At 44.6% G+C, this 26,578-nt stretch overlaps 1 protein-coding gene across 5 annotated transcripts in view; it reads left to right on the top strand.

Moving 5' to 3' along the window:
* Window positions 1-26,578, top strand: part of Bcorl1 (BCL6 corepressor like 1) — a 68,260-nt gene that overhangs the window by 8,873 nt on the left and 32,809 nt on the right. For 3 of the 5 annotated variants that reach the window (XM_071606135.1, XM_027940044.2, XM_071606134.1), the window contains 3 exons: window positions 13,009-13,138; window positions 18,540-18,630; window positions 18,916-22,176. In XM_071606135.1, the coding sequence (XP_071462236.1) occupies window positions 13,053-13,138; window positions 18,540-18,630; window positions 18,916-22,176 (3,438 nt within the window). In that variant the 5' untranslated portion in view covers window positions 13,009-13,052. Of the gene's footprint in view, window positions 1-12,569; window positions 13,139-18,539; window positions 18,631-18,915; window positions 22,177-26,578 lie in introns of all 5 variants that reach the window. The other 2 variants (XM_071606133.1, XM_071606132.1) reach the window with 2 other exon arrangements.

Consider the following 26,578-nt stretch of genomic DNA (forward strand, 5'->3'; position numbering starts at 1 on the left):
AGAGTGATGGTTCTTGAACTTTAGCCTGCATCTGAATTAACCTAAGGCTTTGGAGACATAACAGCCATAATTTAGAGCCCTTGCTTTTCAAGTTCCTAGCTATGTGGCAGGAAGCAAGTCACTGAATTCCCTTGAGCCTCAGTGTTCTCATCTACACAATGGAGATAGTAATACCAATCTCACAGGGTGGTGAGGGTTATATGAGTTGAGTGTATATGCTGCCAGGCCCATAGTAGGTGCCCAAGAAATGGGATCTATTATTATAGTATGATCTAATTTTTATTTTATTTTTTTTAAGTACCAAAGATTGAACCCAGGGACACTTAACCAATGAGCCACATCCCCAGCCCTTTTTTTAATATTTATTTTTTAGTTGTAGTTGGACACAATACCTTTATTTTATTTATTTATATGTGATGCTGAGAATTGAACCAAGAGCCTCACACGTGCTAGGTGAGCACTCTACCGCTGAGCCACAACCCCAGCACCCCCAGCCCTTTTTATGTTTAATTTTGAAATGGTCTCACTGAGGTGCAGGGCCTTGCTAAGTTGCTGAAGCTGGCTTTGAACTTGTGACTCACCTGCCTCAGCCTCTGGAGCCACTGGGATTACAGGTGTGCACCACCATGCCCAGCTATAATCTAATTTTTTCTTATTCAGTTGCATCCTATGATATTACTATTGATTGAATGATTGATTGATTGATAGCACAGATTGAACCCAGGGGCACTTAACCACTGAGTCACATCTCCAGCCCTTTTATATATATATATTTTTTTGATACGGGGTGTTGCTAAATTGCTTAGGATTTCAGTAATTTGCTGAGGCTGGCTTTGAACTTAGGACACACCAGGCCTGACTGACATTGCTTTTTTGTTTCTTTGTAGTAAACATGGTGGTGGAATGAATGCCATCAATAGCTCCGGAGTATCTCCCCTTGATTCTCTGTCCTCTTTCTCCATATTCCTGTTGGATTAGTATACATTTAGCATTTACAATTTGGTAGGAACAAATAGCTTGACTCATCATTGCATCTACCTCTAAGGTGGAAGTGGCAGCCTCTTTAACAGCTGTGCTGTAACACTGCTCAATATTTCAGGGCAGGAACTGAAGAATGTATATCCAGTCAGAACTTTGGGGGACATTTTGGGTCATGGGTGACATTTTTAAAAAACTGTTGCTTTCTGAAAAGGGCTGCTGTATCTAATTATGACTGGTTGGGCTTTCCAGCTGTCCCTGACATCTGGAAATTGTACAAAAGCTGGTAGATAGAGCTTGGGCCTGGTATGACTCTATGACAAGGATGTTCATTAATGATTGAGTGGAAGAAAATAATACCCCAAATAGCTCTGGATTTCCCAAACCAAACCTCTGAACAGAGAAAAATGGTGGCCTGTAAAGTAAATCTCCACTCCTGTAGTTGGAGTGGACTTTGGTGCCAACAGTCAACTCTCTGTTAGTTATGCCAGTATAGGAAGAGACTGATGACAGGTCAACTGAAGGTAGTAGATTGCTTGAAATTAATAATTTCTGTTGGACTTTGGCAATGCATTATTATTCTCTATCCTGCTACCACCAGCAGATTTACCTGTCTATTAATATTCTGTTTAGGCAAATATTTAAATGAGTTGTTCCCTGAGCACACATCTACTGATGGTGGCAGAAGGCAGTCCATAAGTTGGCTGGGTTTAAAAATTAGCTGTGGCTAAAGAACACTCAGATAGTTGGAAGTTGATTTTATTATTTTGTCTGGACCAGTTTTATTTTATTTCTGTATCTCTCATTATCTTGGAAATAAAGAAAAGATGAGAAAGTTATATGAGAGCAAGGGAAGTAAAATGAATTCATAGACCCAGTGCTTTTTATATGGAATATTTGGTCTCTGGATGACATAGAGAGGGATTTGGGTTTTCCCAGTAGTTTAGCAAGTTATTTGTTGAATGCATGTTGTGTGCCTTGTATCATGCTAGACACTATTGGGGGCAGGCTAATAAACCTTTGGACTGGTTGCAGCTTGAGTCAATACTGAGAGTTTGAAATCTTTTCAGTGAATATTGTGTAATGAAAGGGATATAGATATACCTTTGTATGAATAATATATATAAATTAGTTGAATCCATAGTTGAGTTTGATCTGGGTTGAGATAACAGAAAAAAATAACCTGATGATGGTCTCTTCAAAAATTTAGGTACAAGGTCCAGGAGACTTAAAAAAAAAAGAAATGAATTAGGCATCACTGTCCTATGTGCATATATGATTACATAACCAATGTAATTCTATATCATGTACAACCAGGAGAATGAGAAATTACACACACAAAAAAAATGTCAAAATACATTCTACTATCATGTGTAACTAAGAACAAATAAAAAATTAATAAAAAGAAAACCAGGTGTGGTGGTGCAATCCTGGCAGCTTGGAAAGCTGAGGCAGGAGATCACAAGTTCCAGGCCAGCCTTAGCAACTTCACAAGGCCCTAAGCAACTTAGTGAGACTTTGTCTGGGATGTAACAGTAAAGTACCCCTGAGTACCCGTGAGTTCCATCCCCAGTACCAAAATATAAAATAAAAGTTGGGGGGAGGAGGAATCCCATATGGTGAATGCAGTATACTGAAATGGAGACATTAGAGGGCCACTGTCACAGTCCATGGTAGGCAGGACACAGAAGCATCACAAAAGGGATTCAAGTGTCATATTGCAGTGATGCAACTCTGGAGTGTGAAAACACACTAAATATTCACAGAGTCCTGCCGAAGACCAAGAATGAAGAAAGCCAACTCTTAATATGGTCTAGCAGGAATTAGAAGTGCTCAAAAAAAATGACCCTACTTATTTAGGGTGACATGTTGAGATGTCTTTGCATTTTGAAAAGAGCTGATTGATTTCACAATGTTTACTAAAGTTTTCTAGATGTCTGTGACCTCCAGAAGTTGAATAAAATCTTGTGGCTAGAGCCCTGGTGTGATATAAAGCTATGATGAGGTATTTTCCTTAAATGGAGTAGAACCATTTTCTTAACAGCAGGAAATGGAAGTGAGTACTATTTGAATAATAGGAAAAAGTATCATGGCAATGGGTAGACAAGCTACAATAATCTGGGGGTATGAAAATGTTAAGTAACTCATCATTACACAAAATACACGTATGAAGATGTGAATTTGGTGTCAACATATCTTATATATAACCAGAGATATGATAAATTATGATATAATGGTGTATTAAGAATTGGAATGCATAAATAAATAAATAAAAAGAAAATGTTAAGTAAAAGATGAAAACTTTTGCTTTGGCCTACTTCATCATTGGAATAGATTACCTCTGGTTCATTTAAGTGCTTTCATGTCAAGCTCAGTTTTAGGTAGGGACTCTTTTATACCCATTTGGCAGATACCCTGGTAAAGAGACATATCAAGATGATCTGAGGTGACTGAGAAGTGGGGACTGGAATCGCCCTCCAAGATTTCTATCAGTTAAGGCTGATGGTCCTGGAGTGTATCACTTTTCAAGGTGCTGTTTGATTAGATAGTTCTGAATGGGTTTTGGATATTACTAAATATCATATCACTTCTGAAAGAATGGGACTCAGTGTCTAAGTAGTGAGGAGATTGAAATGATGTGGTTGGGTTTGGCTGGCAATGTTCTCAGGAGCTCTCAGGGAGATTATGAGGCTTGGCCACCCAGTTACTGAGACAAATGTCCAGCCTCTTGAGGTGACTATGTTGGAGGTAACTACATTAATTTGAATGAGTAAGCTCTCATGTGTTTAACAGACAGTTAACATTCCTTTGTATCCAGTCTCATAAATGTTTATAGGCAGAGTTTTTAAACATGGAGGTACCCAAGGAATCTATGAAGGTGTCCATGCAGGAATGGTGTGCAGGCAACTACTTAATCTTCATGGTAAATACAAGAATTAATGTATTTGGGAACAGGATGCAATGTCCCTTTTAAGTCTGATCTTTGGTGTAGACACCAGTGGAAACATGCAAGTAGAAAAAAAAAAACCTGGGGGAATTATAAAGTGCTAGAATGGCTTTAGTCAGACAGAGGTTGGATGTACAGAAGCCAGGTGTGGTGGTGCATGCCTGTAATCCCAAGGACTCCAGAGGCTAAGGCAGGAGGATTGCAAATTTTGGGACAGCCTTGGCAATTTAGCAAGACCTTGTCTCAGAGGTCTCAGGATGTAGCTCAGTGATGAAGTGCCCCTGGGTTCAATCCCCAGTACCCAAAATAAATAAATAAAATAAAGTTAAAAGATTAATTACCTTACAAATTATTTGTAATGGATTTTGTGTGTGTGCAGTTGTGTGCAGTGGTAGAGGAACCTGTTTTCTCATGAAGGGAAGGGAAGTGATGGGTGCATGATATGGGACTCTTGAATTTGAGGGAATGATAATTGGTTAGTAGTGGGGAAAGAGGAGGGGTTATAGATATGGGTGGAGCCCAAGGAGAACATAAGAATACCAGAGAACTCTTCTATGGGAAGTGATTAAACTAGAAAACGATTTAAGTTGGAGAACTTTATCACTGGGGGGCAGGGGTTGGGACATGTAATGAAGTAGGGAAAATGGGAATGTTATTCTCTTTTTGAATATATATAAAAGGAGGCAAGTAACGAGGAGGGGGAGATCTGTGCTAAGAGTTCCATATCTAAAGCCTGGTACATTCTCCTTGTTGACTTTGTGTAAACTTTCCCATAGAAAACAATGATTTTGAAAAGTTTTGACTTCTCTTAAAAGCCTTCTAGTGACTGGGTGAAAGTCATGGCCTTTTTGTTTTCTTGTTTTATTTCTGAAATCTCAATGTCTCTTGGATCTGGTGGTCATTTTCTTGTTTGTGTGTTTGTTTGTTTTGGCACTGAGGATGTAGCCACAGCACTTTACCACTGAGCTACATCCCCAACTCTTTTCAAATTAATTAATTAATTAATTATTTTCTTCCTTTCTTCCTTCCTTTCTTTTCACCAGGAATTGAACCCAGAGGTGCTTAACCATCAAGCCATGTCCCCAGCCCATTTTATTTTGAAACAGGATCTTGCTAAGTTGCTTAGGGCCTCACTAAATTACTGAAGTTGGCTTTGAACTTGTGATCCTCCTTCTCAGACTACTGAGCCATGGGATTATAGACGTACGCCACCCCACCTGGCAAATTAAAAAAAAAAAAAAAATTTTGTAGTTGTAGATGGACATCATGCCTCTACTTCATTTGTTCATTTTTATGTGGTGCTAAGAATCAAACCCAGTGCCTCACATATGCCAGGCAAGTGCTCTACCACTGAGCCATATTCCCAGCCCTGCAGTTTGTTTGTTTGTTTTAATTTTGAGGCAGGGTAGTTAAAGTACTGAGGCTGGCCTTGAATTTATAATCCTCCTGTCTCAGCCTCTAGAATTGCTGGGATTATAGGCTTGTACCACTGTGTCTAGCTCTCTGTTGGTCTTGAGGGTGTCTTAGATGCTACTTTTCCCAAAGTGGCCTGTCCTTGGTCTCTATGAAGTTTGCCTCTGTCTATGGCAGCTTTACAGGGAGCTCTGCATTTCTATTGGAGTAGTAGGTCCCAAAGTTGGTTTTCTTTACTCATTAGTCATCACCGACCCAACCCTCCTTCTTAAACTGTCTACTGGCCACGCCTATCCTCTTGAGGACAGATTCAGGGCCAGGCTTCAAGATGAATATTTTCTGGCTCTTTCATTTTTTTTTTAAAGTCATAATTGCTTCCAGGTCACCAGGCAGTATGAACCAAAAGGAGCCAGTGAGAGTACTACCAGATTAGTTAGAACTGAGCCTCTCTTAATCTTGGGTTTCTAATTTGCTGTCTTGATAGTAGAGTCCAACCATGAAGAAAAAGGCAGATTTGTGCTGTGTAAAGAGAGCCTGGTTGTGTCCCATACGTTACCAGCTTTGTTCAGCATTAAGGGGTATTTGGCCACAAAGGGAGCTACATTATTCTGGAGCCACCTGTTAACTGGTTAAATGCCCTGTCCGGTCATTTTCAAAATTAAAAACTCATTTTTTTTCATTTTTAAAGTATGTTGGTACTGGGGATTGAACTCAGGGGTGCTTATCCACCGAGTTACATCCATCCCTAGCCCTTTTTATTTTGAGACAGGGTCTTGCTAAATTGCTTAGGGCCTCACTGCTCACCTTGAACTTGGTGATCCTCCTTCCTCAGCCTCCTGAATCACTGGGGTTACAGGCATGCAGCACTGTATCCAGCAAGGTTAAAAACTTTTAAAGCAAAGTCTACCTTGATATAAAACAATAGTTAGATAGATGCTGTTACCTCCTTTAATGTCCTTCTCTTCCTCGTATGCACAATGATGACCATGGTTTTGCTTGTAGTTATTGTGAAATCTTGCTTGTTTTGGCATCTTCATTTCAAAACAAAACAAGTAATTCTACCCCATCAGTAAAATCTTTGGCTTTTAGTGCTGCCCACCCCCTATTAATAACTCCCCCAACCCAGACTTGGGCTGTAATTTGATGTTGTGCTTCCCCTTTTGAGAATATGTTCTCTCTAAACTTTTCTAAAATGTCTGTCTTTAGTGCTTCCCCACAGTGTTTCAGTTTGGCCCATGATGGTGAAATATTTCAGGTTCCCCTATTTCATTTTTTCCCTTTTGTTTGTTGTATGCCATGGGCTTCTCTTTTATGCCTTTCATACCTGATCTTGCCTTCTAGCAGTTTTTTTTTTTTCTCTTGGATTTTTTAAAAAGATCTCTCTATCATTATGGTTTCTCTTCTACTATCTGCTCACTCTCAGCTTAGCAGCTATTTTCACCATTTTAAAGTTATTGCTCTCCCATTAGTCCATTCTCTTGTTGGTTCTCTGTTTCATAGTGTAGTGATTATGTCTGGCTATCTACTTTCTGCTGCCTGCTTGATCATTTCCTTAGATCTCGGTCAGTCCTTTTGCTTCCATATGCATGTGCCTCCCAAATTGAAAGTTTTATTGACATTTTTTCAGTCAAGCTTATTGCTATTTTTTTTTGGTACCAGAACTGAACTCAGGGGCACTTAACCACTGAGCCACATCCCCATCCCTTTTTATATTTTGTTTAGAGACAGGGTCTCACTAAATTGCTTAGGGTCTTGCTAAATTGCTGAGGCTGGCCTTGAACTTGCAATCCTCCTGCCTCAGCCTCCGAAGATGCTGGGATTTCAGGCATGTGCCACAGTGCCTGGCCAAGCTTATTGCTTTTTGTTGGTGGAATCATGTGCTCTCCTTTGTCCTTTGGATCTGACTTTTGAGTTACTCCCTGCAAAGTGGGGATAGCTCATGGCGGTCCAGGCAGTGACCATCATTTGATTCTTGGGCGGTGCAGCTGTTCATTTCTTCATTTCTTAACAATTACATGGTGTGACATCAGGTAAAATCCTTTGAGATATTTCATATATTTGTGCTTGTGCTTCCTGGGTCATTTGGGATTACCAAGTTTCTTCCAAGTTCCATTTAGAAACTTTGTCTTTGATGTGATGATTCCCATCAAATCAAGCAAGCATATGAGCTTGTGCACACAAACATGCACACACATGAGTGTGGGAGCTTCAAGTGAAAGCAAGCTGGCGTGAAAGTACACCAGCAGAACCTACCAAATGTGGCATGTAGTGTATTTGTAAGGTTTTCCCATTTCGTTCACCTCCCCTGAGTAGTATATGGTTAAGTGGTTAATAACTTGATAAGACATGATGCTGGAAAACAAAACCTTATGTCTACTGAATCAGAATGTCTGGGGCCAAGACCTACAAATTGGTATTTGAAATAAGCCCTTCAGTGATTCTGGCTTGGGAAACATTGGTTTACATTGACCGTCATGACTCCTCTCTTGCCAATAGGAACATGTTCCCTAGACATTTACTTGGCTTTCTCTCTGGCTAGACCACAAGGATCTTGCCTTCTTATGTAGACCACTTAGCTCAGTGTTCTGTTGCCTGTCTTTCTACCCCTCCCCTCATCCGCAAAAGCTACTGTAGTTTTTAGTTTTTGCAGTGCTGGGAATGGAACCCAAGATCTTGTACATGCTAGGCAAGTGCTCTACCACTGAGCTACACGCCCAAACCAAATCTACTGTTGATTAGTAACAGTGAGCTTTAGATGGGCAGGGATGTTGCTCTGACAAAATAATGACAAATTTGGGAGGCAAAGATTTAAGAGGATGCTCCATCTTTAAGATCTTGTGAAAATGGAGGGGCATTCAGTATCAGTTTTGCTCTCTAGGTAGTCATAAAATGTGCATTGTTGACATGCTTCATTTTAACTTGGTTTTCCTTTTTTATTGGCCTAAAAACTCTATCTCTGGTACAGTTTGTATATTGATCTGTTTTCAAATGCTGGGATTCCTCCTCTGAATTCTGTCCCAGACCTTATAAACTACTAATCCTCTTTAAACAGAACAAAAACATACCTGAGAATGAAAACTCTGGGTTACTGACATATCTGCTGCCTACAGATATTTAGGTAGCAGCTAAAACTTGGACTTATTTTTGAAATTCATCTTATGTTGATAGTGGCCCATCTATTGCCTGAGATTTCTAATACTTCACAGAGAAAAAAGATGAAAAAGTACCTGGTGTATCAGCCAACAAGCTGAGCTGTTGTTTCTTAATCTGGGGCTATTCCAAGATAGTATAAGAAATAATAACACCTTCATTAATCAGGATGTTCAGGTAATGGGGTCCTTGTTATTTTTTTTTCCTAAAATTTTGCTAACTCTGTCTTAGTAACATTAAAAGACAGTTTTTAGAAAAAGGTAGAAAGTCATGACTCTTGTACATATATAAAAATGAAAATGTGTTAAAGATTTTATTTTAATCATTAATCAACAAGGGAACCAGACAGATGTTATAGCCAGTTCAAAGAAAAAGTCAAAAAGCACAAATTTATCTGGAGTAAAGGAATGGAATTGCAAATAGAGGCAAAACTGGTTTTTCCACAGTGGAGAAGGAAGTCAATCCAAATGCTATAGGACAAGATAGAGTTTGCATATCCATCAGTTACCTGCAATTTATAGAGGTGCAAAATAGCTCAAAGATGATGAACAGAGGCAGAAATCAGGCAGCTTCAAAAATGGTGTGCTATAGGTAACTAATAGCTTTTTTTTTTTTTAATAGTAAGCAAGTGGGGCTGGGGTTGTGGTTTTGAGGTAGAGTGCTTACCTAGCATACGTGAGGCACTGGGTTCAATCCTCAGCACCTCATAAAAATAAAATAAGATATTGTGTTCACCTATAACTAAAAAATAAATATTTAAATAAATAAATATATAGTAAGCAGCATGGTGGATGCTTTATTTTCCTAGTTGATTTTGTGTCTTATTATTTCTCAGTGTATCACCTCAAATCTCATCCAGAATTCAGTTCTACATAACATGCATTTTATTTTAAAAATATTTTTTAGTTGTAGTTGAACACAATATCTTTATTTTATTTGTTTATTTTTATGTGGTTCTGAGGATTGAACCCAGTGCCTCACATGTGCTAGGTGAGCGCTCTACCACTGAGCCACAACCTCAACCCTAATAACGTGCATTTTCTGAGTTCACTTACTATGTACAAGGTATTTCAGAGGAACCAAAGACAAGGCAGGATGATATTTCTTACCTTGAGTAGCTGATCATCTGGTGGCGGGGACAGACATGCCAATAACCCCAACTAATCACACTATAGAGGAAAAATGGTGCTGGACTAGAGGTAGGAATTAAATGTTTGAGAAGAACCAGAGAGGAAGGAGTTAACTGATCAGGGGCCTGGGCTGGGGGGACTTCTTAATGACATTTAAGCTAGGCCTTGAGGGATGACAGAGGAAGAGGGGACACAGGGAAAGGCCATTTCAGAGCAAGGAAGCAGTAGAGTCCTGAAATTGGATGGTCATTTTAGGGAAGGGGGTGGCAGGGAAATGGCAGGATGTTGCAGAAGAGAGACTAGAGAGGAGGCTTGAGATCAGATCCTGAGGGCCCCAAAGGCTGTGCAAAGAATGCAGGCTTGATTCTGATGGCTTTTGATGAGGGAGGGGGAAGCCTGATCGAACTGGTGCTTTAGAAGATGAATTGATTGTAGAATCAAGAGATGGGAGGCCAAGGGAGCAGTTAAGAGGCTAGTGTAGTATTCCTGGGGAGAGATGATGAGGACTTTCACCAGGGTACTGGCAAGAGGGGTAGAAGAGAGGAGAGAGATGGCATTATCCAGGCTTGACTCCTGATTGGATCTGGGCGGTAGAAAGAGGGAGTTGAAGAAATTTCCAGGCTTGGGAACAGTGCTATTAACTAAGATAGGAAATGTGATGCACACTGGGCATGGGGGGTGGGGGGCAAGTTTATGGGAACAGATAATGAGTCTGGTTTGAGACCCATTGTGTTAGAGGCTTGGTGGACATCCAATTAATGGTGAGCTGCTGGCAGCTGGGAATTCTGCTTTGGGCTTAAGGAGAGAGGTCAGGACTAGAGATAGAGATGTGGGAGTCATCAGCACACCCAAGAGTGGCTTGAAACTGGGAGCTTATACCTGAGAGAAGGGGCAAGGTTGACATACACATGCAGGGAGAGAGGTGTTGGGGAAGAGCCAGAAAAAGATAAATGGGAGGAAGGGGGTGGAGACAGATAAGACAGGGAGACTGAAGGCAGAGATATGGAGACAGAGTGGATGGGGGACAGCCAGAGAGGGAGAAAGGGAAGGAGGAGGAAAGACTAAAGGAGAGCCTGAGGGAACTGGGAAGGGGGAGAAAAAACTGGGAAAGGCTGGGAAGAGAGGTAGAAAGGGAGAGAAAATTGGAGGAGAGGGGACTGTGCCTAGAGAGAAGAGAAAAGGGGGGAGAGAGACAGTAGGAAGATTAATAGAGGGAAGAGGAAGAGGAGGAATTAGAGTGAAATAGGGAGGAGAGATTGAGAGGGAAGGGAGAAGGAAGACAGAGGAGGAGGTAGGAAGAGAGGAGATGAGCCTTCGAAAGCAGGGAGGTGAAGAAATGGTAGTAAAGGTGAGGAGAGACAGAGAGCAAGGTGAGGACTAGACCTCAGTGAATTCCCAGATTTGGCAGGGGAGTAGCAGGAAAGAAGGACCCTAGAGAAGCCAGCAGGAACAGGGTCAGGAAAGCCAGGGGAGGGAAAAGTATAAAGAAAAGGGGCAAGGGCAGCAGGGTCCCAAGGTTGGTACAGACATGGGGGTAGGAGGAGGCCAAGGAGGGGAGTTAGTGGATACATCTCTCCCATCCTCCCTTCCCATCTCCCTCCCTCAGGTCCAGCCACACTGATCTCCTTAGTTCTTCCTTGACTTTAGCAGGCAGCCTCCTGCCTTAGGACATTCTTTCCCCTCAGTGGGATGCTCTTCCCCCAAATATATACATTGCTTGTTTCTTTACCCCCTTCAGGTTGTTGAAATATTTCCTCAGCAAAGCCTACCCTGATCACCCTATTTCAAATCCCCATTTGCTCATACACATCCTACACTGTCCCCATGCCCTTTAGCCTGTGTTGTAGACTTTCTAACATGCTATGACAGAATGATATAACATGCTTATTGTCCATCTAGTCCCTCTAGAATGTAAGCACCCCAAGCCAGGCCCAGTGGCATACACTTGTAATTGTAGTGACTTGGGAGGCTTGGGGCAGGAGGATTGTAAGTTCTAGGCCACACAGGTAACTTAGAAAGACCAAGTCTTGCTACCCTTGTAGCTCAGTGATAAAGGCCCATGGGTTAAATCCCCACTATCAGCAAAACAAAACAAAACAAAATAAGCACTCTGCAGGCAGGGATTTTTGTCTGTTATTTGTTCAGTCCCCAGTACCTATGTCAGTGCTGGCACATGGAGCTCAGTAGCTATTTGTTGAGTGAATAAGTGAATTATCAAAAAAGTATAAATGGAGCAAATCCCTGACGTGACTGCCCTTTACTATAATTTGCTTCTTTGGAAAGTGGAAAACAGCAGAGAATTCTGATCACTGTAAGTTTATGTTCAGTTGAACTTTGGTGAATAAGAGTTTTAGCTAATAAGTTGAAGGGTTTCAAGACAAGCTTATTGGATAGAGCTCTGTTTCTTGATACGTCTTTTTTTTCTGGAAGGTGAATTGACTGTGCCATGATTGTCAACAGCAAGAGCTGGGCACTGGCTGGTGAAAGGAGTGGTAGGTCATGGGATGGCAGACTAATAGGAAGGGCCAAGGAGAGAAACGGGGTTTTTGATGGAACTTTGTTGGTGTGTTTGTTTGCTTGTTCATGGTCAGAGTACAAGAAGTATTACACCTGATTTGGAGGGAGCCTTCTGCCACATTAGATAAATGTATCATGCTCAACTTGGAGGCAGAAGAGAATACTTTCAAAAGGGCTTAGAAAGAAAGCATGTAGTTTCTTTGGAAACCTTAAATTGGCTGCATCCCTCAAATCCTTTAGTATCCATGGTTTAAAAAGAAGATAAGAAAGACCCTCAGTCATGGTACTAGAGGTTGAACCCAGGGGTGCTCGACCACTGAGCACATGCCCAGCCCTTTTTAAAATAGTTTATTGGACACAGGGTCTTGCTGAGTTGCTAAGTGCCTTGCTAAGTTGCTGAGACTGGCTTTGAACTTGTGAACCTCCTGTTTCAGCCTCCCCAGCTGCTGGGATTACAGGCGTGCACCACTGAGCCTGGACCCCAGTCATCTTTCAATATGCTCGCTGCTCATATATAGGTATGACCCTATAATTGTAGTTGCTTAGGCTAAATATATGCAGAAAATATACTGTCATCTCATTTGTCTGCAATAGATTGAATTTCTTCGAACACTCAAGCAGGTATGTCTTTGAAGATAATTTAAAAATCACTCTAGGTGATTAAAAGTGTCCTCATCTCCATCCTGAAACATGGATTCCTGGAAAGCTGGTTTGCTCTTGTCTATCTGGACCTTCATTTTCCATATCAGGCTGGCTTGCGAAAGACTGCTTTAAAGTTTTGATGCTATAATTACTTAAACGTTTCTGTGTAAAAGGTAAGTAAAGCAGCTGTTCTTGTTCTGAGTTTGACTTTTTGGGATTCTTTTTCCCCAGGGGGAGTGGCCACAGCAGGTCCTATCTGGTGGTGAGTGGCTGTCATGATCTCTACAGCACCGCTCTACAGCGGCGTGCACAACTGGACTAGTTCTGACCGGATTCGCATGTGTGGCATCAACGAGGAGAGGTGAGGAGGCTTCCAAGGTGGCTGCTGCCAGCTTCCAGTGAACAGTACCTGGTCACAGAGAGGTAGCTGCATGTTGTAGGGTCTGGGGAGGAGACTCTTGCTTATTTCTAATTTTACTAAGATGGGTTGGGGTTGGGGCTGTGAGAGTGACCTGCTCTGCCAAGCTGTCCTGTTCACATAAAGGTGAGGAGGCCAGCAGATGACTTTTGCCAGCTACTATTTGTTTACTCATTAAGAACTGTCAATTGTAGAAGTAAGGGGAAGCCCAGGTAATTGCAGTTTTTATTTCCTATGTCAAAGTTTGGTGCTCAAGGATAAGTATAAGGTATTTTCAGTCCTTGACCTAGGACTGGATGAAAGGTGGTTTCATTGAGTGGTTTTGTACTAGGAACTGATAGCGGGTGTTCTTGTGGTCAGTGCTTTCCTGCCTCATGAGGCTAACGAAGATTTGCAGTAAGTTCCCTATGAAATATCAAAGGGAGATGAGACTACCAAGCAGGATTTTGTTTTCGGGTTTTTTGGTACCAGGGATTGAACCTAGGGGCATTTAACCACTGAGTATTTTTTATGTTTCATTTTGAGGCAGGGTCTCACTAAGTTGCTTAGGGCCTCCCTAAGTTGCTTGAACTTGCAATCCTCCTGCCTCAGGTTCCAGAGTTGCTGGTATTATAGGCATGTTCCACCATGCCCAGTGAGAATGCTGAACAGTTTTAACACAAAGTTGAACGTTAGTGATCCTGTATATTTTCAGTTTTCTACTCATCAGACACTATTTGGTTGACCAGGATTGGCATGTCCTGATCATGCTCCATACCAAGGGCACCCAAAATGACCTGTAGATTTTATATTGACTTTCTTAACCCTTGGCAAAGAGCTATCTGTGGTAGGTGCAGTGCCTCTCCCATTTTTTGAGAAGGCTTGGCTCCTCCAGAGTTGGTGATGTTTTGCTGCCATTTTCAATCCATTGATGATTTAAATTCAAACCCACCAGAGAAATTACCTAGAACACAGACTTTTCCTGGGATGCAAGATCTGGCATTCGTTGGGTGAATCTAAGGAGTATTGGTGTTCAAGACCATCCTGGGAATATCGGTAATTTTGAGGGGAAAAAGAATGTTTCTGAGAACAGGAGAACTCACCTGTAATTCCAGTGGCTCAGGAGGCTGAGGCAGGAGGATTGCGAATTCTAAGATAGCCTCAGCAACTTAGTGGGGCCCTAAGCAATTCAGTGAGACCCTGTCTCTCAATAAAATATATCTAGGGCTGAGGATGTGGCTCAGTGGTTAAGCACCCTGTGTTTAATCCCTGATACCAAAAAGAAAAAAAAAATTAGTGTCTTTGTTTTTATCTTTTTTTTTTTTTTGTGGTGCTGGGGATGGAACCCAGGGCCTTGGAATGCTAAGCATGCACTCTACCAACTGAGCTACACCACCATCGCTGTGTTTTTATCTGCTTTTTTCTTCTGTTACTAACTGGAAAAGCGTGAACTTTTCTGAGGTTAAATGTAGGAGAATAGAACATTTTTTTAATTTTCTAAAGTCATCAGTGCCTGATAGCTTAATGTTCTCCATACCAAGGAATAAGTTAGAGATGGACTTAAAAGGAACTTAAATTACAATCCAAAAGTCAAGACCAAGGAAAATAAGACAGAATTATCCTGGGACGCAGCAGAAGAAAGGTATTTTTCTTTGCATATGAGGTATGTTATTAGATAATCTGGAGATGATCTGTGGCAAGACAGGGTGGTGGTGTTTATTTCTGTGAGTAGTCACTGGCAGGTTATGTTGATCTTGTTAAAGTAGTTGTGAGTTTGATGCAGAGATGTGGACCGGAGCCTTCAAAGAACCAGTAGAGCCAGGTGTGGGGGTGCATGCCTGCAATCGTAGTGATTCTGGCAGCTGAGGCAGGAGGAACACCAAGTTTAAGGCCAGCCTTGGAAACTTAGACCCCTTTTCAAAACAAAATTTAAAAAGGGGGGCTGGGGATATAATTCAATGTCAGAGCATTCCTGGTTTCTATCCCCAGTGCCACTAAAGGATAGTAGACAGTGAAACTTGATCCACTGTCCACTCTATATCCCCACCAAGAAACGAGCAGAAAGTGGACTAAAAATTTGATTATCTCTTCTTATGGACCTTCCTTGGGATGCTGCATTACCAAATATGCCATCTGGTTAATATGACCTTTTAAATATTGTCACTTTTGATCTCATCCACCCTTTATTGTCGCTTTCTCACCAATCTAGACTGTGCTACACCTGATTTCCAAAATGTGTTCTCACCTTATTTAAAAACCATCTTTCTCCACCCTTGCCAATGAGTAGAACTTAGAAATTTGGGGTATAAAACCACACCTCAGAGTTCACTCTCAAAGTCATGTTGTAGAAGCCTATGTGGCTTCACTAGCTGCAGTTGAGCACCTCAGAATAGGGGCATGGGTTTTCTACTAGCCCCCTGTGGCCAACTCTAGTCAAACATCCAGCTAAATCTGTTCGCTTTCTTTCTTTCTAACATTAGTTTGTTCCTTCATTCAAACATCTATTAAACACAATGAGAGCAAACCAATAGTCATGGTATGTCGATGGCAAGTGCTATAGAGTGGGACATAGAGATCCTAAGGGAGTCTAGATGCAAGAGTGACAAACTTCCTGGGGAATAAGGAAAGGCAGTACCATCTGAACCCAGGCTAGAGGGATGAGTAGGAGTTGGAGGTGAGGGCTGATATTTCCCTGGGACAGTAGGAGAGGGTGGTGTGTTTGTAGAAGGCCCTGGATGGAATGAAGGTGGTCTTCGAGGGGTGGTGGAACTGGAGGCAGGGAAAGTTTGCAGGGGCTGGGTGGTAATGAGCCACGTGCTTGCTGGGTTGTACATTTTTCTTATGAGTAGTTCAGGCCCAACAGAAATTGTTAAAGATTTGGTTTAATAGTGGTGCTATACCCTAATAATTAGGAAAATGGCCCTGAAAGGTCATGGCCATTTCTGGTTTAAGTTCAACAAAGCCTTGAGCATACCGGCCCAGCATCTCTGGTGGGAAGAAACAGCAGGATTGATTGTCAGTCCTGACTAAAGGCTGCTTTGACCCTTGCTTCCCACTCACCTGCATCCTCTTAACCTGGCCCAGTTAACCCAGCTCATCCCAGGGCCCCCCTCCCCTACAAACCATTCCTGTCCCAGGTTCTTCTCTCAGTGGAACTATTCAAATGTTTGCTCATCTCTGCACTCCCTTCTCCTCAAGAGGATTAGAACTGTGGCCACACAACATTTTCCCAGAGCCTTGGGGGCCAGCACTCAGGGGTGGGTATGTCTGGAGTAGCTGGACTGCTGCTCCTGCTGCCGTTGCTAGTTTCTCAGCTTCTAGTCCTGATTATCCGGCTTTTTAGTCCTGGTTTTTCAGTTCTCTGGTGGCTGCTTGCTAGTGAGAGCAGGGTTTCTGCTTTCAAGTATGATTTCAGGCAAGAGGGGAATGAACATGTAGCCTGCTCCCTTTTGTATGGCCAGGAGGGGAAAGAATGTAAATAAATGGTGCCTTCCCATGTGAGATTGGTGAAGGGGGGCTGTTGCTAGTTTCCCCTCACCACCACCACCATCCTCCCCCCAAGTCATCCCTGGCAAGTCTAGTTGGAACATGCTTCCCCCTGGCCCAAGGCTGGTTATAGGTCTTGCTTTTCTGGTCTCTCAGGAGTTGCCATGAAAATATGTTTTCCCTTTCCCTCAGGCCCTCCCTTCCTCCCCTTCCTCAAGACTCCCCTGACTGCCTCAAAAGCCCTTGCCTTACAGTCATTTCTGTTTGTTACCAACAGTCATTTCCAGCAGTGGGACCCTCCTACCTCTGCCAGCCTAGCTGACTTTTAAAGGGGACAAGCCTTTCCCCCTTGATTAGCCCTTTCTGAAGCCCTGAAAAGATGGGGAGAAGCCTGCAGTGATTCCCCCTTGCCTTTTTTGCTTCTCTTGTCCCAGGTACAAGTTGGGAGCCCCTGTTGCAGTGGTGGGAGGATTTATTAGGAGAACAATCCCCCTTCTCGTTGGGGTTGTCTCCAGGCACCCTGACTGCCCTGTGGCTAGGGTATCTGGTAAGGCGGTGGCTGACTTCTACAGGGGCTTTCTTGGAGCTCAGGTGAAGCTCCAAAGAAGAGGTGTGAACCAAAATGTGGTTCATTTCCCCAGGTACATGCAGAGCAGTCCTATGCTTTGTCTATCCAGGAAACCCAGTGCAATATTTATGTTGGGGCTTTTATTCTTTGACCCAGACCACCCTCTTGGCCATGAACATCCAGGATTCTGCCCCAGTGGTGTCCTCTCCTAGGGCAGGGTTAGTATGTTCTTGCTATTCTTAACATACCAAACTTTGGGTGTTTGTCCTCTCTTCAACTTTACCTTTCCAGTGTGATCCTTCCCCGACCCTATCAGGATGTACCATTTTCTAGGACTCTTACCTGAAAATTGGAGAAAGCTTTAGGAGCAGATGGGGGTACAGTTGAGTTTTCCTTCTTCAGGACCAGCTCTCTGGCCTTGAGCACTTCCCCCTGGAGTCTGCCAATCTGAATTTGGGATCTGTGGCCTTGAGAGCTTCCCATTGGGATGGGAAAGAATTATGTTGGTGCTAAGAGTCTGAACAGAGAGTTGAGGGCTGGCAGGGGCTGGCAGTAGGCCAAGGGTAGAAGAAGGGTAAAAGTGGAAGGCACTGGCTAGAGCTGGGCAGAACCCTAGAAAGTGGGGAAATATGTCCCTTGGAGGAAAGGAAGTAGTGTCCTTAAAGTGCCTCTCAGCACCCAGTGATCTAGTGACCTTGAAAGTGTATCATTGCACATGCTGATAAACGTGTATTGGCTCTAGGCAGGTCCATCAGGTGAACAGGTGATGATTCAGATTTAGATATAAAGAAGAAGGGACAGTCACAATGGGGGTGGTGATTTGCTTTAGAAAAGGATTACCCATTTGATATCTTCATCCAGCTTCTCTTATAGTCTTGAAATAAGATCATATTTGAAATAAAAAGTTTGCATGCCTTTTGAGGCCTGCAGTGACTTACATCCCTCTCCCCTTTGGACAATGTCCTGTATATCCTGGATGGTCACCTTGACTGGTAAGCTCCAAGGAAAAGGTGAAGGTGCTAGAGATACTCCCCACTCCTGGCAAGAGCCCTAGAAAATAGGATAAGCAGCCCAAAGAGGGGAGCCTAGTCAGTTTAGACTCCTTTGTAGGAACTTGCAAAGTTGAGTGTGGAGATTCTACTTTGCATCCTGGCCCCCACCCCATTACTTACAGTCTCCCTCAAGCCACCATGGGGAGTGAGACAGGAAGGTTTTGTGAGAACTCAGGCAGCCACAGAGTCTTTTGTGTAAGAAGTGGTGGCTCTAAGACTGAGCCTCTTGTCCCTCTCTGATTTTTGTCTCCCATGCTAGAAGAGCACCTCTTTCTGATGAGGAGTCCACGACAGGTGACTGCCAGCACTTTGGGTCTCAGGAGTTTTGTGTCAGCAGCAGTTTTTCCAAGGTAAGAGGCTACGTTGTGCCACATGCTGCCTGACAGAAGGGTGGAACTGAGCTTCCTGGCAATATGCCCAGCTTGCTGTCCCAAGGGGGCGGGGCAGGAAGGGACAGGGTATATCCCAGGAGTTGCTATAGGTGGGACAGAGATTGGCCAGCTGCCCTTGGCTGCTGCCAAGACCTACTTGGTTGAGTAGCAGAAAGGACCAGAAGTTGCTTCTCAGGGGCCTCAGGACACTTGCACCAGCCATAGGGAGCTTGCTAAGATGGACATGCTGTTCTGTCATTGCAGGTGGAGCTCACAGCAGTTGGAAGTGGCAGCAATGCCCGGGGGGCAGACCCAGATGGCAATGCGACAGAAAAACTTGGACACAAGTCAGAAGACCAGCCTGATGATCCCCAGCCAAAAATGGACTATGCTGGGAATGCGGCAGAGGCTGAGGGCCTCCTGGTGCCACTAAGCAGCCCCGGAGACGGGCTTAAGCTGCCCACTCCTGACGGCACAGAGGCTGGCAATAGCAGGGCCGACTGCTCCTGGACTCCCCTCAGCACCCAAATGAGCAAACAGGTTGACTGTTCACCAGCCGGGGTAAAGGCCTTGGACTCTCGGCATGGTGTTGGAGACAAGAACACTTTCATTTTGGCAACTCTGGGAACTGGAGTCCCTGTGGAGGGGACCCTGCCTCTGGTTACCACTAACTTCAGTCCACTGCCGGCACCTATCTGTCCTGCACCTGGTTCGGCCTCTGTCCCCCCATCTGTTCCAGATCCATTCCAGGTTCCCCTCTCTGTCCCAGCCCCGGTACCCCATTCTGGACTAGTACCAGTTCAAGTTGCCACTTCAGTTTCCGCTCCTTCCCCTCCCCTAGCACCAGTTCCGGCTCTGGCTCCAGCGCCACCCTCAGTGCCCACTCTCATTTCTGATTCAAACCCTCTTTCTGTCTCAGCCTCAGTCTTGGTGCCTGTACCAGCATCTGCTCCTCCCTCAGGCCCGGTTCCCCTGTCTGCTCCTGCTCCTCCTCCTCTCTCGGTCCCAGTTTCAGCAGCACCCTTGGCTCTGATCCAGGCTCCTGTGCCTCCTTCAGCTCCCACCTTGGTCCTTGCTCCTGTCCCCACTCCAGTTCTGGCTCCCATGCCAGCATCCACACCTCCAGCAGCTCCTGCCCCTCCTTCTGTGCCGATGCCCACCCCAACCCCATCCTCTGGCCCTCCTTCTACCCCTACTCTCATTCCTGCCTTTGCTCCTACACCGGTGCCTGCACCCACCCCAGCCCCAATCTTTACTCCAGCCCCCACGCCCATGCCGGCTGCCACACCAACTGCCATTCCCACCTCAGCACCCATCCCGGCCTCCTTCAGTTTGAGTCGAGTGTGTTTTCCTGCAGCTCAGGCACCAGCTATGCAAAAAGTCCCCCTGTCCTTTCAGCCAGGGACAGTGCTGACCCCAAGCCAGCCGCTGGTATACATCCCACCTCCAAGTTGTGGGCAACCTCTCAGTGTGGCCACACTTCCAACCACCCTGGGGGTCTCATCCACTCTTACGCTCCCTGTCCTGCCATCCTACCTGCAGGACAGGTGTCTCCCAGGTGTGCTGGCCTCTCCAGAGCTTCGGTCCTACCCATATGCATTCTCTGTGGCCCGGCCTTTGACTTCAGATTCCAAGCTGGTCTCTCTGGAGGTGAACAGGCTCCCCTGCACTTCCCCATCTGGCAGTACCACCACCCAGCCTGCGCCTGATGGGGCCCCTGGGCCTTTGGCAGATACCTCCCTTGCCACTGCTTCTGCCAAGGTGCTTCCAACTCCACAGCCTTTGCTGCCAGCCCCCAATGGGAGCTCAGCCCCACCACACCCTGCCAAGATGCCAGGTGGCACTGAGCAACAAACAGAAGGGACTTCTGTTACCTTCTCTCCCCTCAAGTCGCCTCCACAGCTGGAGCGAGAGATGGCCTCTCCGCCCGAGTGCAGTGAGATGCCCCTCGACCTCTCCTCCAAGTCCAACCGTCAGAAGCTTCCATTGCCTAACCAGCGCAAGACACCTCCCATGCCTGTGTTGACCCCTGTGCACACCAGCAGCAAGGCCCTCCTCTCCACAGTCCTGTCTAGGTCTCAGCGCACAACCCAGGCTGCTGGCAGCAATGTCACCTCCTGCTTGGGCTCCACTTCCTCACCCTTTGTCATCTTTCCTGAGATCGTGAGGAATGGTGACCCGAGCACCTGGGTGAAAAACTCAACTGCGCTGATCAGCACCATTCCTGGCACCTATGTGGGAGTGGCCAACCCAGTGCCTGCATCCCTGCTGCTGAACAAAGACCCTAATTTGGGCCTCAATCGAGACCCCCGCCATCTCCCCAAGCAAGAGCCCATCTCCATTATTGATCAAGGAGAGCCCAAGAGCACTGGTGCCACATGTGGCAAGAAGGGCAGCCAGTCTGGTGCTGAGGGACAGCCAAGCACAGTCAAAACACGTTATACCCCAGCCCGCATTGCCCCTGTGCTGCCAGGGTGCCAAACCAAGGAGCTCTCTTTGTGGAAACCTACAGGGCCGGCAAATATTTATCCACGGTGTTCAGTCAATGGGAAACCCACCAGCACTCAGGTCTTGCCTGTTGGCTGGTCACCATACCACCAGGCATCTCTGCTTTCCATTGGCATTTCCAGTGCCGGGCAGCTGACCCCCAGTCAGGGGGTGCCCATCAGGCCCACCAGCGTTGTTTCTGAGTTTTCTGGAGTGCCATCTCTTGGCTCCAGTGAAACTGTGCATGGACTTCCCGAGGGGCAGCCACGGCCTGGGGGTCCCTTTACTTCAGAGCAGGACACTGTAACAAAAAACAAAACTTGCCGGATTGCTGCCAAGCCTTATGAAGAACAAGTCAACCCTGTCCTACTAACTCTCAGCCCTCAGACAGGGACCCTGGCACTGTCTGTTCAGTCTAGTAGTGGGGACATTAGAGTAAATCAGGGGCCTGAGGAATCAGAGAGCCACCTCTGCTCTGATAGCACTCCTAAGATGGAAGGCCCCCAGACAGCTTGTGGTCTGAAGCTGGCAGGAGACACGAAGCCTAAGAACCAAGTGCTGGCCACCTACATGTCCCATGAGCTGGTTCTGGCCACCCCCCAGAACCTGCGCACCATGCCCGAGCTGCCTTTGCTACCTCATGACGGCCACCCCCAGGAACTCATCTTGGATGTGGTACCGGGCAGCAAGAGGGGCTCCAGCACAGAGCTTTCGCAGCTCGGAAGTCAGGTGGATCTAGGGCGGGTGAAAATGGAGAAGGTGGATGGTGATGTGGTCTTCAATTTAGCCACCTGCTTCCGGGCCGATGGCCTTCCAGCACCTCCCCAGAGGGGCCAGGCTGAAGCACGGCCTAAGGCAGGGCAGGCTCGAGTAAAACGGGAAAGTGTTGGGGTCTTTGCTTGCAAGAACAAGTGGCAGCCAGATGAAGTGACAGAATCTCTGCCACCAAAGAAGATGAAGTGTGGCAAAGAGAAGGAAGGCGAGGAGCAACAGCAGCCACAAGCCAAGCCCACAGTCCGGAGTTCCCTGGGATCCAAGGTAAGTGCCAGTGGCCAGGCTCAGGACAAGGGTGGACCAGGACCCTGCCAGTCTGCTTCACTCTGCAGATCTCAACTGCACTGAATTCCTGCCCCCATGGCACAGTGTTCTTGAGTAGCTGTGTGAACTGTGGTGATTGAAACACTTTTGTAAAGGGAATAATGACCCGCTGTCCCCTTTCTAAGTCATGTTCTCTGTATATGGTGTTTTTATCTGGGGCAGGGCGGGCTTGTATTTTGTAGGAGGTAGGAATGATTATATCCCAGGGGTCAGGAAAGCAGTTGTCCCAGATGAGATTGGCAAGCAGAAGAAGGTATTAATGAGGGAGATCAATTACTGACAAGGCTTTGACAAGAAGACTGGCTACTGGCCTTGAGAACTAGGGGCCCAGAGAGGGAAAGGGCCTTTTACAGGGCTGTTCTTTGCACCCTCAGGGAGCCTGCTTAGGATTTGCTTGGAGTCATGTGGGGTCAGAGCCCATTTGGCTTTCAGGCTAATCCACTAGTTTCCTATCCCTTTCAAGCTTGAGGTGGCAGCTTCGGGTTTTGGCATGTTGAGAAGTTAGTTGGTGAGCAAGGCAGATGGACATCTGGGTCTTGGTTCATGATAGGCTCTGGGTAGAGGCAGAGTTCTAGGCAAAAAGATAGGCCAGGAACAATTGACTTAAGTCCATGGGTTCTCTCGAGGCCATCCAGAGGCTACTGGTGATCCAAGGAGATTCTTAAAACAGTTGAGGACAGGTTTCATTCAATATATGGGGCAATTTGAAGTTGTACTAATAAGCTTTCAAATTGGATGTTGATGTACACTAAGGGATAGATTTCTATCCAGGGCACCATGAATTTATTTGTGGCACAAGTTCTTAGTCAATTTTAGACCATAAACTGCTTTGAGAAATTGATGAGAGCAATGGACCTTGTCGCCAGAAATGTGACCTCAGAACTTTGCCAATAATTTCAGGGTGTTCGTAGACCCACCCTCTCCCAAAGGCCATACATATACTCCAGGTTAAGGACCCCTGGAATAGAGAGATTGGGTGGGTTTTCCTCAGTGACCTCTCACTCACCTCCTCTATGTCAGAGACAAAGTAGAAACAGATCCTAATGTAGTAAAGTGTATAACACTTGATTAGACTGACTGCAATCTTCCCTTGTTGGAGATAATAACAAAAATAATAATTTATTGTCATTAATGTTGTTCTTGTTGAACTCCTACTATATACCAAGTGTTTTCTACATATATTACCTATTTTAATCCTTCCAATAACTCTGAGGGGAATGCTCACTAAATTTACAAGTAAATTACTACAGCTACTAAATGGCAGAACTAGAACTCAAACTTTGGTCTTTTTATTTTATTTTATTTATTTATTTTTTGTGGTGCTGGGGATTGAACCCAGGGTCTTATGCATGCTAGGCAAGCACTCTACCAACTGAGCTATATCCCCAGCCTGAGAAAGAATTTTTTAATATTTATTTTTTAGTTCTTCAGCAGACACAACATCTTTGTTTATATGCGGTGCTGAGGATCGAACCTGGGCCGCACGCATGCCAGGCGAGCGCGCTACCGCTTGAGCCACATCCCCAGCCCCAAACTTTGGTCTTTTTAATCCTAGAGTCCATATTCTTCAGCTATGCCACACTATCTTCTACTCACTTTATTTGGAACCATTTCACTGAATGTTTAACAAGTGTTTGTTGAATGATTATCATGGCAGTCCTTCCCAAGTAATGGGAATACATCTTCAGGAGGATGCTATAATAGATTGGTGAGGAATGTACCCTCTGAGGCTAGGCACAGAGCTGGAATTTGAATTTTGGCCTCACCTCTTCCTAGCTATGTGATATTGGTTAAATCTGACCCTCAGTTTCCTTATCTGTGCAATAAGACAATAATATTATTAGGGTTGTGGTGAAAATTCAATGAGATGATGATATGAAATATTCAGAATAGAAAAATCCATAGAGATAGAAAGTAGATTATTGGTTGCCTAGCACTGGGGGAGGATGGGGAATTTGGGGAGTAACTGATTAATGGATTGGGGTATTCATTCAGGGTGATGAAAAAGTTCTAGAACTAAGTGTAAGTGGTGATGACTATACTGAGAACAATTTAATTATACACTTAAATAAGTGAGTTATATGATGTATCTCAATGAAGCTGTTAAGATTAAATGAGGTGATTACATAAGTGCTTAAAATAGTACCCATGGGGCTGGGGTTGAAGCTCAGTGGTAGACCACTTGCCTAGCATGTATGAGGCTCTGATTTGATCCCCAGTCCTGCAATAAAAAATAGTACCTGTAACATAGTAAATGCTCAGTTAGTATTGGCAACTGCTGTTGTTATTTTTAGTATTACAAATGAAATAGACATATTCTCTGCTCTTATATTATGTGTTGCCCATGACTCAATGACAGGCAGGTATCACCCCCTTCTTTTTTTAATATTTATTTTTTAGTTGTAGTTGGACACAACACCTTTATTTCACTTATTTATTTTTGTATGTGATGCTGAGGATCGAACCCAGGGTCTCGCACGTGCGAGGCAAGCGCTCTGCCGCTGAGCCACAACCCCAGCCCCAAACCACCCCTTCTTATATGAGATGAACAGGCAGTTCAGTGGGCCCACTGACAAATGCTGAGGGCAGAGAACAAAATGACAGCATTGCAGGGTGGCCAGAAAGCAGCCCTTTCCAACTGTCTGTGACCATTTAGTAAATGTATTTTTCAGGAGAGCAACTTTTTTTCTTTCTTTTGTTTCATTTTCCTGAGAAAGAAGCCATTGATAAGCAAACTAAGATCAGGTGTTAATTCAAAACAGCTCCTTTCAGGGCATGGCCCAGAGGCAGAATAGTCTTCTATGCCTATATCACCTGCCCAACATCTCTCAAATCCTCAGCGGCCTTCCGGATCATCAGCAAAGAAAGTTGTGCTTCGTTTGATACTGGGTGTATTTTGCTGTCTTCTCATTCATTGGAAAATTCTTTGGAAAATATTTCAAAACTCTGTTAACCAGAACATTCATCTTATGTGATCTTGCTGTCCTCCTGACTATTTGCCTGAGTTGGAGTGCACAATATATTTTTACTTTCATGGATGCCCTTGCACAAGATACACACCGAAATCCTTTGTAGATGTTCTGTTTTACTTGTTTTTGTCTATCTTAGGAAGTAAAAGTTAATGATCTGTACTTGAAAGAGCCAGCTAAAAATGATATGCAGAAATAAATAGGACATGTTCAAATTTATGTGCGTTTAACTTTATTCCCCGACTTAAAATAGTTTTTCCCGTGGCCATACCTGAAGGTCAGATTTGAAGCAGCTGTTCCCCATCTTTGTCTTTCCTTCTCAGTTCTTCCTTCTCCTAACACTTGGGTTTGTAGGAACTGGCAGCAAGCAAAGAGAGAAACTGAACTTGAATTTCAAGCTCAGCCCTCCTCTGAATTTTAAGAAGGAGGACAAGTTCATGGGATGGGGGAATCCTTGGAATCTGATGGATCCTGGGGGCTTCCTGTGCCTGAAGAATTGCGACACCCCCCAAATACTTTCTCAGTAAGATATCTGCTGTCTCCTTAACTAGAGCTAGATGGTGATAACCTTCTAGAAGGTGAGACAGATCTGTTTAGGGTGAAAACAAGCAGCCTTAACTCTTCTTTTCCTCCTAAAGCCTCCTTTCATTGTTCTAATGATTTGCTTATTCTGTACTCCCTACTTGCCCTATTTTCTTTCTTTGTTTTCTTTTCTTCTTTATTTTGAGGGGTACTAGGGATTGAATCCCGAGGTGCCTTACCACTGAGCGACATCCCCAATCCTTTTTATTTTTTTATGTTGAGACAGGGTCTTGCTAAATTGCCGATACTGGCCTTGAACTTGTGACCCTTCTGATCTAACCTCCTGAGTAACTAGGATTACAAGTATGTGCCAGTGTGCCTGGTGCCCTATTTCTTGTTTAGTGGCACATAGAAACCTCAGTTTATAAGAATCTGACTATTAGGCTAAGAGTGAAACTGCAGCATATAAGGACAACCACGGTACACGTGCAATGTCCCATTAGTAGGTGGGACAAAGGCAGCTGAGGACGTGAATAGGGAAGGAGAGCATTGAAAGTTGATGTGGGGGGGGGCTGGGATTGTGGTTCAGTGGTAGAGTGCTCGCCTAGCACATGCAAGGCCCTGGATTCGATCCTCAGCACCACATAAAGATAAATAAAATAAAGGTATTGTGTGCAACTACAATCGAAAAATAAATATTAAAAAAAAAGAAAGTTGATGTGGGAGCTCAGAGTGGGGCCAGAAGCTCTGGGTGTCAGTCCCAGTGGGTCTTAGTCCTAGCTCCTCATCTTTTTCACTGCAAGCACAACTTAGCCAACTCACAAGGTGGCCTGCTACATGGCAGCCCCTGA

Source organism: Marmota flaviventris, chromosome X (genome assembly GCF_047511675.1).
Source record: "Marmota flaviventris isolate mMarFla1 chromosome X, mMarFla1.hap1, whole genome shotgun sequence".
Taxonomy (NCBI): Eukaryota; Metazoa; Chordata; class Mammalia; order Rodentia; family Sciuridae; genus Marmota; species Marmota flaviventris.